The sequence below is a fragment of the Adelges cooleyi genome, unplaced genomic scaffold, assembly GCF_023614345.1.
Source record: "Adelges cooleyi isolate 19-005CV unplaced genomic scaffold, UGA_ACOO_1.1 ACOO_flye_CR_arks_rails_tigmint_CR_PRNA_9, whole genome shotgun sequence".
Lineage (NCBI taxonomy): Eukaryota > Metazoa > Arthropoda > Insecta > Hemiptera > Adelgidae > Adelges > Adelges cooleyi.
In genome coordinates, this window is record NW_026096579.1 from 7,206,377 (window position 1) to 7,223,489 (window position 17,113).

General features: G+C 29.4%; 1 protein-coding gene across 1 annotated transcript in view; it reads right to left on the reverse strand.

The window, feature by feature from the left end:
- Nucleotides 1-1,672: 1,672 nt before the first annotated feature.
- Nucleotides 1,673-17,113, reverse strand: part of LOC126846747 (uncharacterized) — a 64,402-nt gene continuing 48,961 nt past the window's right edge. Inside the window, exon 7 of the mRNA XM_050586533.1 lies at nt 1,673-1,817. Coding sequence (XP_050442490.1) covers nt 1,674-1,817 — 144 coding nt within the window. The 3' untranslated portion in view covers nt 1,673. The remainder of the gene's footprint in view (nt 1,818-17,113) is intronic.

The following is a 17,113-nucleotide window of genomic DNA, read 5'->3' on the forward strand; positions in this document are numbered from 1 at the left end:
TCGGTTTAACCGTAAAAGACTAATAATATAATCCTTGTAATTTTTTTTTTATAGCCTTTATAAATATACCTAATCCTATTAGAATTCAGGATTTTGGATATTCGCTGATAAAAGATAAGAAAGTGATAAGAGATAGGAAGAGTGATAAGAATTTCCATAATGCCAATCAATTATTCACTTTAGTTTAAATATTTAATTTATTATTTTATATAGATATATCTAATAAGATTTGTTTATATAACTTTTTTTTTTACTGTATAGAGTGTAACCAACAGAAAGACAATCCATAAATTATTAAAGTCGTTGAACCTGAACGATTTTAATTGCCTCGGACAAAATACTTTACTTAGTTGTACGTATTGTTCGATACTGGAAATTTGTTTATATTTACACGATTGCTTTGAAGGGGGAAAAAAGGTATTGATCCTCACTATCTAAGTACCCAGAAAGATACTTAAACAACGAGACCGAGGAATTATGAACAACAACAATAACGCAATTAATGGTTTCGCTGATTTAGTGAAATTTCGTAACGCACCACCAATTTATTATAAAAAGGAGGAAAAACAGATAAAATAATGATCAAAGTTTTTCTTTGACGACGTTTCTAACAAGAAGTTCTCACAGTTGCCTTGTAAGTGACGCTTTAGAGCCTTTGGGAAGTATTTTGTTTTATTGTGGCAATACTGTTGTGTACACATTATTTCGTGTGTATTCTACTGGTTTTGAGTTTGTTCTTGCCACTAGTACGGTTTCAAATAATTACACTTATAATACATGACTCGACTTCCTTTTGGTACAAGCACTGTTGATTTTAGGTTATACTCTGTAAAGTGTACTTGTCCCCCTTTGCAAATGATTGTGGTTAGTTTAAGCGAAATAAATAAGAGACAATAATTATATTTGTTACTGACTTTGTAGGAAATCTGTGAGTCAGGTCGTACTGCGATGATAATAAAAGTTTTTACGTCCTGAGACCGGCAGTGTACACTGTAGGTAAGTACACACACAAACACACTGAAGTTGAAGTTTAATTAGTGGGCTAAATGTATACATATATATATAGGAGCAGCATAATTAAGATTTTTATTTTATTCCAACGCTTTGCTTGCTTTATGTGGGGCTTATACCTTTGAGTTGCTACGATCTTTACAGTCTTGATTTTATGTGAAAGGTTTTTTTTTCATGATTATCTTAACATGATTGTCTGCAAAATGTGTTAAGAAATGTAAAAAAATGTTTTAATATGTAATTGAAGTATTTTATTTTATTTTTGTATGATTTTTGTAACGTTAATCAAAACCATAATAATAATATTATGTAAAACGTTTTAAAATAAAAAACGTTTTTAAAATATACTATAAACATTTTTAAATAATACAAATCTTTATAGTTTTTAAATTTTACTTGCCACTTTGATCTAGTGTGGAAAATATATATATTTTTTTAAATTGTTATATTAAATCGCGAAAAACTATTTCAATCCTAATCTTATCCACCCTAACACTAAAAATAAATTTTCAAGCACATTATTGTTAATAAGTACAATGTTTTTTTGTTATGTATCAGAATATACTTATTTATTTTGTAATACTGTTTGCTGTTAATATATTTGTAATGGTTCAGTACACTCATTAAACGTTAATTAAACTTTAAAAAAAAAGGAAAACTTATTACCTCATTTGGTAGTTATGTGTTCGACTGACGTCGTCATATTTGTGATAAGTTGCTTGAAAAAGTAAATAACTTTCTTCCCATTCGACTTGGACCCGTAGCTGTCCTTTGTCCGTCAGAAACGGGCAACCAGATTCGCGAAGCTAAACAAAAATTAAATCAAAATATTATTTATAAGCCATAAGAACGCGCAATTTGTATAATTTATAGACAAACAGAACATAGTCTTACTAGAGAAAATGGTTAAAAATAAAACAAGCATAATAATTATATTTGCAGGGAAACAATGAGCTGTTGGATTGTTTTAAATATATTTTCATATTAACATAATTACACAATTTAAACAATTAATAATTATTAATGGAATACTTGTGTCACTTGAATTTTATTTTCTGGCGAAATAAGATTTAAAAATATTTTTACAGTATCAAAATAGCATTGAAGCTAAAATATTGTAAACATTTTAATAAAATACTATAGTGTGATTGTTTTAATGATAGAGTAACTTATTTTCACCCAAAAATAAAACTTCAAATGCAATATTTTCTTTGGAGGAAAGACATTGGGACCATAAAAATGTCTTTTGGATTTGATAACGATTTTCTGCTCTTATTATTAATTCCTTAACCTCCGATTGTCTTATCAATCATATCTTATCAGCTGATTATTTTATCAGCCGTGTATCTCTAATGTGTTATTTAGGAAATATCACTATCTCGTCCTCTACCTACTACCTCCCCTCTCCATATCCCATCTTCTCCGATCATAAGACATGTTTATGTCAAAATTAAAATTCAATAACCGCTTGTTCAAAAACATATTATTTAATTAAATTTGCATTCGAACAAGCGATGTCCGTCTCTGAACAGTGACAAATTTCAAATGACATTTTAACCGGCCCGTTCAAAATAAAATAAAAAAATTGCAATGCCATTTATTCACATCGGGCGAAGACGGACCTTATCGACATGTGCACCGGATGCAGTGGAATTATCGACAACCGTTTTAACTTCTACCGACAGGGTCTCACGTCCAACACAGACACCAAGTCATCTCGTCGGTGGTTGACTAGGAAATACCTTTTCAGAAAAAGGCTTTTATTGTCACTCACATCACGTTTTCGAATTATCCCAACGCATTTGCACCGTAACGTGTATTTTTCAATTCGGAGGTTGATCATTTTCCGTGTATTCTTCCTGACCGCACAGTCGCATACCAATTAACAATATTGTTTCCCTGGCGCAAAATAATAATAATAATTCTAGCACAGACTATAATATGAAAACGGATAGCTCACTGGGTCGAAAACAAGGGAAATTTGTAAAAACACTGATTAGAAGATACCAGAGTAGCCGCATGAGTTTGTAGAAATTATTGTGCAGATATTTTACAATATATTATCGTACAAACTTCTCATCAGTCGTCGTACGATTTAAACGATAACAGATTAGATAATCTCTTTTTATCTTATCTGTGATATTATTATGAAATTGTATGCTTGAATGGTCACACTGATTTCATTTCGAGTCGTGTGACGTCATGGTTTTTGTTTACATGCTTTTGTTGCTCGTGTTACACTTTTTGTAACTTTTTAAAAACTAATTGTTTTTCTAATTTGAACGTTTAGTGGTCAAACTAATTATCGCTGATATAATATAATGTACACAAAAATGTGTTTCAATATTTATCTAGTATTTAAAATACTTTTTCAATTGAACATTTAAATAGTGTTAAAATTATTTATTCCCAGCTATTTTAAATCTCTACTTTTATTTAAACACTTCTAATAAAAAATAAATTCTTATTTCTTACCCATCATCACAGTTCTGCGAATATTTTTTGTTGTTTTCACTTTCAACCGGATTTAAGTAGATTTTAATGCGCTTAGTTCAGATTTAAAAATCGTTTTCCTCGAGCACGTTTGGATTTTTTTTTTTTACTGCTTTCAAAGTTGTAAACAACTTGTTTTTTTATACTTTTAGCGTGTTGTGTATTTTGGTGATTTAAAAAAGAAAACATGTGGCGGAGACAAATTAGGATTCAATAAAAACAAAATCTTAAATATAAATATATTTTTTTTTAAATCACATTAACAATCAACACAAAATTAGTTTTGAAACATAAACACACGTTTTTCTTATTTTACAGAATACAGTATGGACAAATTAAAATTACAATATTTTGCTATACCGAAATTGAAATATTAATGTTATTCAGGCATTAAATAAGTAACTAAGTTGTCGTTAGGCTGTAAAACTAAGAAAAATCAAACAGTTAACGTAGGATTATTCTTGTAATCTTATAACTGATAATTGTTTTATTCAAATAAACTCAGTCTTGTAAAATATAAGACATTTTTTAAGTGCTTGTCGCTATAGATAAAAATAATAACAACTATTTAGCAAAAATCCAAGGAATAATAAAATTTGACGCGGCGTTAAAAAATAAGTTAGATTTGTGTCCTAAGGATTCTATTTCAACTACAAATAACTTAGGTCATAAAATATTGATTTTAGTTCTTCACATGAAAAAAAAAAAAATTACTTTTAACTCATTTGCATCAAGTAAAATTGTATGTAGTCAATCTTACATAAAAATACAGTGTTTATGCTTAAATAGGAAAACGTTTAATGACTGATGTTCAAATCATAATAACAACCATGTGAAAATAACTGTGCAATAAAAATCGTTATTATTATGATTGTAAATATTATTTAACGAAAAGACAAATTATCATTTAATTTCTGTTCATTGGGTTTATTATTCTTGTATTTCGAATTCATTTAACGTGAACATTTTTTACTGAATGTAAAACATCTATTTACCTATATATTAACGTAATGTTATAAATAATTATTAACAACGCAAAAATGTCGAGAAATTTAATTAACCGAGGGTTCTGTAACAGAAGAGCATCAAAGTTGGTTACCATCTCAAACAAAAAACTATCAAGCTCCGCACATCACATCAGCTACAGCTAATATGTATAATAATATCCAAAGGTCAAAGCCTTTCAGACGGCCAACCCTTTTTTACATTTTTTGAACATCCTCTTCTCTACTTAAAACGACTAAAATTTAAATAATTTAAATTCCTCCCCGTCTCTCGACATTATACTAAATTGTATCAGTTTTAAAAGACTGACCAATTTAATGATATGTTTACTAAGTCGCCATAATGACATCTGTTTTTCGGTAAAAAAAAAGTGGGCAAGACCTCAGCTGCACGGAAGTACATAGGAACATGGACATGTCTTAATATACAAGTATAGGACCCTGGTACTTTCTAATATCAAATGTTTTATCTCTAATGTCTTACCTCACCTCCAGCATCCATCTCGACCATCTCAACATCTAGCTGGACCATTTCTCATCTTCCCCTCCTCACCACCAGTATCTAGCTGACCATATCTAAACTCTAATTAGTTATCTCTATTTTTACATGTAATAAAACTAAAAACGCTATATGATTTCTGGCAACAGCTTAAACCAATTTTACTAAAGTTTGTAAAACGAAATTCCGACAGCCAATGAATTCAAAAATGCAAATTCAATATAAACTTAATCGACGGCAAACCCATAAAATAAAATATAATCTTGTGTTTTCGCTTTGATGATAATGCCCAGGTGTTGGCGTTTCCATATTTTAAGTGTTTTATAATAACGAGGAATGCCTGTTATTTGCTCGAACATTACAATATTATCCATTTGGTTTTCATCCACTTTTGACTTGTATTTATGCTTTATAGTTTTACATTGTATTTTCGATGATATTACTTTTGGTATTTTGCACAATACAACGTGCTGGGAATTTTATTGTCCTGATATTTATTGAACAGAATAGCTTACAACTTCGCAGAACATATTTTGTTGAAACCCGTTTTTGCGATCATTAAAATTTGTATTATTTATTACTAATACTCTATTCCTATTTCAATACGGTGTAGACATTTTTAATCAGTAAACGATTTAAATAAATACTATTGTAAAATATAAATTAAATTGAAAAATTCTTCCGAGTCACACGTCCGAGTTTGCAACAAATGTTAGTTTCATAAATAGTATGTATAATATTTTTTAAATATTTTAAATTGTTGTTTCGACATTTGCCAAACATTGTAGTTTTAGCAGAGGAAGTATTGGCGGCACAGAATAAACAGGAAAGAAACTATACAATGGGCTCTTATGGGATGAGATAAAATCACGTCGGACATCTTGAAAATTATCAAGAAATGGACAGTGCTGGCATGTGTAGGGAAATTATGATTTTTCGTTCATTCCGACTAAACTGTTCACTTGATAAATAAACGAACAGTGTAGCCACGAATTACAACAAAATTTTAAAAAAATATCTGAGTTTTAGCATCATTTGTTAAATCTCAATATGTCAGACCGTATTTTAATAAACTATAAGATTCCCTCCTTCTGCTTATTCTGTGGTATTGGTTTAATCACAGACGATATGAAAACAGAGGGCTCACTCCGATCTGGAACAAAGGCAATTTTTAAAAATACTGATAAGAACTGCGCGAAGGTATCAGTATAGCCGCGTGAACTAATATACATTATTGTGCAGTTATTTTACAATATTATTGTACAAACTTCTTATCAACCATACGATTTAAATGATAACTGCTATATTATAATTTATAATGAAACGCATTACCTACACGAAATTTTATACCCGAATCTGTGGTCATATTTCATATAGTCTGTGGTTTAATTATGATGTGTTTTTGTATGGTTTTTTTGAATTGTTTTTTGCCCTATGCTAGTTAGAAAACCTTACATAAGAGCTTATTATTAGATTAAATTGCAATAGTTTTGTTTGCTGGATTCATTATGAATGTTTTTGCTGTTCGGGTAACAATTATGGTACTAATTGTCATTAGTCGGTCGCTATTAGGTTTTCTTGTATTGTTTGTGTGTAATCGTTTCGTTGTACACTCAACGAAAAATAGTAATCAATTTGAACGAACATTATTAATTTTCAACACTAAATAAAAACTTTCATTGATATGAAAAAAATTCTGTCAATACGATAAACGAAATTATTACTTTAATATAAATTGATAACCAAACAAAAATGTTTTGATACATTTATTATTGATGTAGGTACAATGTATTTATTAAATTAGTGTAATTTTTTATTGAATATAACGTTGTTTTTCGGTTCATTATGTTAGAAACAAGATTGGCATGGCAAACAGCTATTGCAAAACAACACTTGGGTATCATTATATACAGCTCTATTATATAATAATATAATATGTATGTATGTAAGTAAATATTGATTAACTTTTGCATGAACGCGCAGTCACTTATGAACAATTGAACTATAGTAGTATAAACTTGCCTTCAGTTTGAAAATTGAAACCATTACTGGGGTAAACTTATAGTGTGTACAACTATCATAATGAATATTTTATATAATTTGTAATAACGAGCATTCGACTTGCTGTAACCGTTAAGGGTCGGACAGAAATTAATACTTAGGTAAATTCAATTACACTGTTGAAACATAATTATTTATGACTTTCATTTGCATGATGTTACTATATGAGAAATTATTATGTATAATATTATTATTTGTACCGGTATTATTGTTTAACCGTTAATCGTATCAACGATATTATAATTTAAATTATACTTCTACTCGGAAATGAAAAGCTACTTTTTTTTTGTTAATTTATGTAATAAAAAAAATTAAATAATGGAAATTATATAACAACATTAACTATTGGCAGTATTTTTTTTTCATTTTATAATCCTTTACCGTTCAAAAAAATAAGGGCTTTATTTATTCTCTCGTTAAGTACAACAGATAAACCGTACCGTCGATTCGTATTTTTATCTTCAGAATTCAGAAAAATGTATAATAATAATAATAATAATATAAAGATACTAATATTATTATGTTTATATTATTACACAACGATAAACTTATTAATATTTTTTATTTTATGATATGATCATAATAACGAAATACAATTATTATTTCCTTAAAACTCCAAAGAAAATCCGTTGACGTTTTACATTTTTTCGACGAGTTTTCTTTTTTTTCTTAGAAATAAATTAAGCAAGTATTTAAAAAATATGAGATGTCACGAAACTCAGTTTATATGTATAGCTGAATTATATTATATTATTTATTTATTTTTTAAGTTACCTGCGTTTGTTACATATATATTATGAACACTGAAATGAGAGAATTGGGAAAAAACATCAACATACGTCTCGTAAATATGACTTATCTTATATTATACATCATATCTTATAAATAAAGGTATTTTGGTAAAAAATAAACCAAGCCCAATTTTCTTAATTTTTTTTATTTTTTTAAAGCATCGAATGATCCTTTTCCGACTTCTAAAAATTTCTAAGAAAATCTCCAAATTACTAGTAAAAATAACCTGACAATAAAGCGAATATTTTCGACTACAAATATTTACAAGTCAAAAGTAAATAACAACCAAATTTTGTTTAATAAGAACTCCGTTTTTCTGTTATGAAATGTTGTATTTTAAAATTAAAAAAATTGAAAATATTATTATTTCTTTAGTTTTTAGCATTTTAACGAAGGCGTGTAAATCAGAATTTACACATAAATAACTAGATGGATGTAAAATGGATGAATTTCGGTTCCAAATTCAACATTTTGTCGTACATTAATTAGAAAAAGAAAATTTTGTATATAACAACCGATAAAATGATTAAGAAATAAAATAGAGGTTTTTTATGTTTAGCGCAAAAGCGGTAAACATTATGTGTTTTTAATGGTCTGAAAAGACCAACAAAGTTCATCGCGTGAGTGGACAAATAATCCTTTTGGTATGTTATTTTACTAAATATGCTGTTGTTGTGTTTTTATTATAGCATTTTTTTTTTTATGACTACCTGCTTATCCGTTTTAGTCTCGAGTTTCAACAAGGAGTAAAGGTTTTAATTTATTATTTTTTTCCCCCAAAATTCTTTCTGCGTCAGTGTTAACCTATTTTCATGCATACCAAACAAATCAAAGAGTACTGAATTAATTACTTATCCCCGCATTTGCAATCATGTTAATTGATAAATAATATGATTTGTGATCTGGTGGAAATTTGTGGAGAATAGGATCGCAAAAAATGTCAATGGAAGTTCAATTAAACCGAACGTTTCTTGATACTATTGGCGATTTGTTTAATTAATTAGAGTACGTATTTATGTACCGACTACACTAACTGATAATATATTACACAACAAATAATAATTATAATTGTATGTAATTCCAGGATTACCGAAAACCTAGCAGAGCAACATAAGATCGGATTTAGAAAAAATAACGGCGTAAAATAATAGATATTAAGTCAAAACTATACCTTATATAATGGTTTATATTATAATCTTTTAGTAAAAATGTTTTTTTAAAAACATTTAAAAAGCTGTTCTTAAATAATTGTTTCAGTTTAAAGTAACTAAAAATACTTTAATATTGCACAAATGCGGGGCGTGCAAATGTATTAATACAATCAATATTTTAAATGATAATTCTAAAATATTTAAATTGTTTTATAATGTTAAGGATACGTTTTGAAGCATATTATTGTTAGTAACATTATTGCGCTTTTTTAGATTATGCTTAATAATATTATAATTTCGACCAACATTTTTTTACATTACAGTATTGCATTTTTTAAAGAATCTTTTATAGCTAAGAGGTTGAATAAGTTTTTACCTACACAAATATTTTCAGAAAATGTTGGATGGAATGTAAATTTGTTTCAGCAAAAAAAGTTTTTCGTACTTCAATAAGTGAAATGGAAAAGGTCCTCGAAAAAGTTTAAATTTTTATGAGAATACTATTATAGTAGAACTGTTTATAATTCAAGAGAAGTTTATATATTTTTTTGTCCGTCCTATGGCTTCATTATTCGTCTCATAGGAAAATAAAGTAACTTCAATATTCTTTAAAGTTTTTTTACCAGCGCACTTAGCCGTTCTCGAGTACTATCGTTTACGTTTTAAACTAGCAATTTGTTTACCAAGCCATAATATTATTATGTAGTATAGGTAATTGAGACAATTCAGTCAGTCAAAGGCGTGACGTTGACACGGTGATACAAGTTTAAATTAAGTTAAAATGCTCCTAAAATGTCCTCTAAAGAGTTTTCATTCAACTGCTAATTGTGTCCGAATGTCTTCTCTAAGTAGACTCCTAATCAAAAAGATTAACTTGGGAAAGCCTTATGTAATTCCTGAGAATTGGTAATTACCAATCAAGTAATACGATGTGAGTATATAATTTAATTCAGTAATATAAACTAGTCCACAGATACATATATAAATGCTAAAAATTAATAACAATGTACAAAATTAAATATATTGAATTCTACAATATTTTAACTTCTAAGATGTAAGATTAAAAAAATTAATTTCATGTCATCTACATAAAAACAATGTCTAAGTCATTGTTTGCTTCGATTGAGGAATTTCGGCTGGGATTAACTAAAGAATTCTTTACAAAATCCTATCCAGGTATTCCCATTGGGATAATAACAGTTGTTCTCTATAAAATTCCCCGAAATCACTGTGTTGTGAGGGGAGTTATCTCTAAATTAAAATTAACCTAATAATAAACTTATTAAAATCTATAATGAACTCAATACAGAGTGTATAATTTTCCTATCAAAGAACACATTGTAATTTTACTTTTAAATCATAATATGGAAATTTAAGGGTTGAAAACAGGGTTGGTGTTAATTATTTTTCAATCTAAATATGTAGTCTAAATTGAGTTTGATAAATCTGTTTAAATATTTACACGGGTGAAAACAAATTTGTTTTTATTTTTCAATCTAGAATAAAAGGTTTCCGGTTGATTTTTCATTCTTGTACCTACGGAATATAATTTATTTTTAGAGAAGTAAATATATACATACACACAACAGGTAATATTTCCAGAAAACGAAACGGCTTTATTTATACACACCTAAATAACGGAAACCGTATTCTCGAAATGCATAATTTACTTAAGCCCTTAAAATCAAATTTTAACTCAACCAAAGGTTAAGGGTGCAAAACAAATAAAAAAAATTAATAGGCCCACGAGAGATACCGTCCAATTTTGAAAGCTTATTTTATTATAAACAAAGAAACACACACACACATTGTTTTTGTAAAAAAAGATAGGAAAATCATTTCGTCTCAGGTTATCATGCGGACGGAATGACGAATCGCTTTGTTTCGGATTGTTCGGTTGGAGGGTTAAACTCATTTTCCAAATGGTAATTTCAAACGTTAATGATAAACGATAATGGATCTGGAGAAGGGCGAAGGAAACGTAGATACGGACTTTTCATTAAAACAATTTAGATATAAAGTTCATTTTTGCGTTGGAATAGGATTAGGAAATGACGGACGGAAGAGATGAAAAAAGAAAATGGGAAAGAAGACATTTCAATTGTATTCGGTGATTTAAACCGAAATAAAAAAAGCCTGATAAAGCTGTAACGATTTTTGTTTGTTTATCAATTCAGGTGGAAACCGTCGAATTGTATACTATATTACCTGTTCGATTTGACCGTACTCAATCTTTATTACTCGAGCGGTTACTACACCTATGGTATGTAAAAGAAACGACCGATTTGATGAAATTGACTTTAATTAATTTATCGGTTTCTTAAACCGCCGGGCACTGGCGTCCAGTTAAAGTTTAATTAGAAAGGTACGAATTACTTGGATATAAAACGTTTAATGGCATATTCGTATCTTCATAAAATCTATTTTTGAGAAATATGATGTCGTTATCAGTTGTTTTTTTGAAAACAACGTATAATCAGCACGCCATAACCAAGGTTATGTTATCAACCATAATATTTTCAATGAACGTTTAGTGGGGCCGTTGAAAGTCACAATTTTTACAAGGAACTCTTGGATCCCTTGTCATGCATTTTAAGTAGACTGGGACTTTTAAAATCCGGATGTACAAAAAAAAAAAAAATGATTTTATACTATTGTCAGGTTAAAAATCAAAAAAACCGATTTCTGAAAACAAAAATATATTTTAAAACAATACCGAAAGAATGTGTACGTTGACGAAACTTAAAAAACTTCAATTTTCGAATTTTAAACATTTTTTCGTTCACATTAAAGTTCAAAGTGTACAGCTCACCAAGCCAGTCGTGTTATTCAATAAAAACTATTCGAGTGTTTTTTAAGAGTTCTATTAATTTTTTCCTGCAATTTTATAACTCTACCGGTGTACAATCTAAGTACTGGTATATTTGCTAACTATGTATGACTCTAAATGGCACCACAATAATAATATATTTGTTTAGTAAATTACATTTAAATTTACATAAATGAACTATTTAAAGAAAAAAAATGCACTTTACATTGCGAACGGCATAGCCGAAAAAAATATATAAGTTACACGTTCGTGTTGACCGTAAAATATTACACTGTAAGTCCTGCGTGGCGCCTTTTACAATGGTACCTACATAATAATTTTACTAATAAAAATTAATAGAAAAATAACATTATACTTCTGAGCAGGTAAAGGTGTGAGTATCGTTAAAAAAAGTATATAAATTTAGTATTCATGAATATTTCAAATAATTTCAGCAAACGACACACGCTTATCAAACGGACATGGTAATTTATTATTTCATAAAGCGGTTCTATTTGGTGTTACCCGTTATTATATATGTGTAAGTTATGAAAAGGGCAAATAAGCTTTTGTGGTTATAATAATATATTATTTATAATGGCGACGAGGGCCCGACAAGCGTGAACCACTCGATTATTAAGCTTAATGTGTAATTATATATTATTATACAAATACGAGTATTAATAATAATAATAGGCGTCTGACGGTGAAAGTTTCAGAGCTTAAGTGAAAATAAGCAAATAGAATGTTATCTGTACATGATTATGTATATAAAAAAAACATAGATATATTTCCTAAACTAGTTATTTTGATGACTAAAAGTTTTACCACTATGTTTGGAATAAAATTATCTTTTATTATATTAAAGTCTGATGTTGTGATTCATTCGAATACTACGGAGAACCCTTTTTTTATTCTGCAACAAAACAATCCCATCTGTAGCACTTTATTATTGGTAAATACTAAATAATAGTTCAGCTCAGGTTATTGTTTAGAAATGTTGTATTAATGGTAGGGTTCATTTTTGTAGAGTACTATTTTATTTTGACAAATTATACTTTTAGAGTAGTCTTAACTATTTTATTGTTATACAAAGTCAGATTACCAAAATTCCGTCTAATGAGACATAAAAATCACATATAAAAACTACTTCTAAAAACCTTAACGAAGAAAATGTTTCGACCCCATTCTAATAATTTAGGATATATCTTTCAATTTTTATTGAGAGTTATATCATCGTCGTCGTCGTTGTCTAAGAATATCCCAAGCCAGTTTGGAACTAATAATTGGACTATTTTTGAAAAAATGTAGCGCGAAAATGTGAAAATTGTGCCAATTTTTGTGGGGTGTTTATTCCTCTTAAACCTATACAGGAAATCGGTAAGACTGTCAATGAGGGTGCAGGCACAGAAATGAATAAAAACAATACCTTCTAGAGCGCACATCGAACCGAATAAAGATCCTACACGCAACAAAGGGATTTGCCGGGTATCCGCCTAAGAGTGAAACGCCAATATTACTGTATACAGTAATATATAACACTGCTATGGCGTAGGACAGGAATCGAATTTCAATTTCGGTTGACAGCTGTAAGTTGATATAAACGCCCCCCTCCCCACTCTCGCAACCTAGATGGGTTATTCGAAAGCCAACCAAACGGACTGCAAAAGTTATCGCGGTGGTGTTGCTTTACGGATTGGAATTTATGCGTATGTACGTATGTATATAGATTGTAAGTACACCCTAGGTTCGTTGTGTAAATGGTACACGATTTGTTGTGTGAGACGAAAATGCGGGGGGGGGGGCCGTCCCCAGGGTTTTGACGGTGATTCTCGTTAAAATATAGAAAACGGCAAATGATTAAACACGACGGGTTAACGCGGTTTGATGTGCACAACGGCCGAACGAGCGCTCCCACAGGACGCAGACTTACCTGCTGCTTCGGTGTCCACACTGTAGGCACGATAAACTTACCGAAGGGCCACCGGTGTCGGTCGATAGCGCAGCAGTGGCTTTACGGTTGGCCGGAGTGGGTTAGAAAAAAACCTAGGTGAGGTTTTTTCGCAGGCGGTCCTGTCTGGGACACTATACATGCACTCAAGTTGATTGGTAAGCTAATTGATCAAACTGTTGTAGGACACTCGTTTTCTCTGAAGATATGAATAATTTGAAAAATATTATTGTTTCCCCAAACCTGTTGGCATACTGTTGTCCACAGTTCTTATTCGTAAACAATTAAATTTTAAATTATTCCAGTAACAGCTTTTGTTCGAACAATTATTGTATTATCTAGATGAATTGATAAACGTTTTGCACAAAAGAAAATGTGTTTGCTGTAAAAAAAAAAAAAAAACTATTTTAAACGAGGAAAAAGAGGGGAGGGGCATGTGTTTAAAACTATTATAGATTTTCAATCGTTGCGGTGCGACAGCTGCGAATGACACCTTTTGCGGTGTCTAAGTGAAAAACTTAAAATATGTATGTACCTATGTATGACGTACATGTGGGAAAAAATCCATTCGGTTCGGTTATAATTTATTCATGATTTGTTACTGCGCATGCACATGCGGTCGTTGTGGCCTAACCGAAAATCCTCCGGACTTAATGTGCAACAGATTTACATCTTGACGACGCTCGCAGAACTGTAAATTATACACCCTGACACCGAACCGCGGATTAACATGCAGTTTCTATGGCATCTGTATAATATATATATATATATAAAGTATACACCCAGACAGTGGATGTGTTTAACAAGTACAATAAATAGTCTATAAATTATTGCAAATTTTTTTTCATTATGCTATTTCAGTAATTTAGACTATTTGAAGATAACACATATATTCACACAATCGGTTGAAAATATTAAATTCACATTTTGCTTATTTTTCTTTTTCATTAGTTAATTTATATTTTGTTACCATTAATTATATTCAATCTGTTCCAATATGCAAGTACAACAAGTATTTCTATCGTATGGCATTATTTTTTTAAATTATGTGATACAACAACTTCTAGCAAATGTATTTTTATAATTTATAAAGTTTCCGCTTCAATTATTCACTCATAAAAACGGACTTAATTTTCGGTCAACTAATTCAACTGGTTGACAACAAATAGAATAATTCATTAAGGATATTAAAAAACAAAGGATTAAGATATATTCTCCTAATTCTCCTTTTTAGCAATGTCTCCGATTACAAATTATAATAATGTTATGTGAATGGTAAATTTTGTGCACTGATAATATACAAAAAAGTGTACCTGTACAATAAATAAGTCTATATCTAAATTTAAAATGTTCAAATGTAATTGTTTAAGCACTTGACGTTATGAACGTTATTCGTCCAGATTTGAATAGTTATAAAACTACATAATTTCATTGTAGCTAGACAAAATATTATAGATGTCATTTGCAAAACTTATCTAAATGACATGGTTTCGGTGACTACATTTACCACTGTGGATTAGCTCCGTTTAAGTATGTTGTTAATTTTACTAACGAAAATATAATCTAAATATGGTTGTGATTGTGTTAATTCAAGTCCACCTTGTTGTGAAAATATATATAATATATAGGTACTTAAACGTAATCGACGAATCGTGCCACGCCCTAATTTTAACTTCAAATGTTGTTTTTTTTTTTTTGTTAATTATATTCAATGTGTTTCCATTTGGTATCGCTAATAACGTTGCGTGATAGTTTTTTTTTTTTTTGATTCGAACACACTTCCTATAAATTCGCACATGTTTTGAACTCGTTTGATTCATTAGGACCGTATTGTTGATGTTATCGATTTTCTACACCGCCAATTAAATGTATTAACCTTTAACATCGGCTAAAGTAGTTTTACAAAACACCCCTCCCCCTCTAAAAAACAACTAATTTAACCGACGGTTCGATTTTATGGTACAAAACAAACACGACAGTCCAGTAATTGTCAATGGGAAAATTAACATATTACATTATCATAATATGCAAATTCTACAGTACCCAATAATAGTAGTATAATAATATGTTATATGTGTACAAATTTAATAAATTTTGTTGGATTGATTATTTTATTATCATATTTAACGCATTTGGACACCTTTAATTTATTATAATAATATAGAAATGTGTATTGTATACAATACTGATCAGAATATAAATGCAATTTAGAGTCGAAATACCAACCCAAAACCGCGTACGCCAATAAATACCCTTACAAACAAAGCGTGGCTGATCTAAAAGTCCATTTACTGGTGTATAAGTTCTATTGTATTAAAAACAAATAAAAATAACGTTAACCACTTTCTTGTGTCTTTTGCACCAATTTTTTGAATTATCGTTCACCAAAATATGGTAAATATGCAATTATTGTTTTTGAACCGTTTCTTTTTTACTATTTTGCATTAAACTCTAATTGGTAGTGTACAACAAAAAAAAATTGTGCAAACTATTAGAACTCTAATGTGAAATGATAATGTTTTTATTTTCTATTGTTTTCTTGAAAACAAATGAATAAAATTTAACCAATTTTAATTTACATTATTTTATTCAATTTATTTAGTATTATTGGGTAAACAACATTACCTACTACAACAATAACATGTGTCTTAAGTACACATTCTGTATGTTATACAACACAAACCCCAAAAATCATATTTTTTAAATGCAGTACTTTTTCAGCTGTTCAATGTTTTCAGTTAAACTGTTTACGGCCAAACAAATATAATTCAAATTGGTATGTCTCATCTATATTTTCATACTATTTAGTTTGAGATGTACATTTTAATATTAAATCGTTATATTTAAAAAAAAAACTGAGTAGACAAATTTGTTTCGAAAAAGATCATGATTTCAAGGGATCGGTTTAAGAGTTAAACGGTTTTCATATAAATCACCATCATACAACCGTGTTATATATACATAATCGATATTCACCGAATTTCTTGTGATAAATGGACACGGGAAAACATGTCAGTAGGGTAGTTGGGAAAAAAAATAGCAAAAGACGGATAGCAGAAAGAGCGTGTATAGGTAAGGTACAAATTATACATAGTAGAAAAAAAGGGACGAGAAAGAAGCGGAAAGAATGTAAAAAAAAAAAAATATATATATATAAATATATATAAGGAAAAGGACAATAAAAAAAGAGGTAGCGCAACAGGTACATTCACAGCACTGAATGGTCACTATATATTATTGTACATGTAAAAAATCCTAAATGGCTTTACGGTAGTCAATAGTTGAACGTTTAAAAAATATTTTTATACAAAATTACACACACCAGAAAACAAAAAACTTACA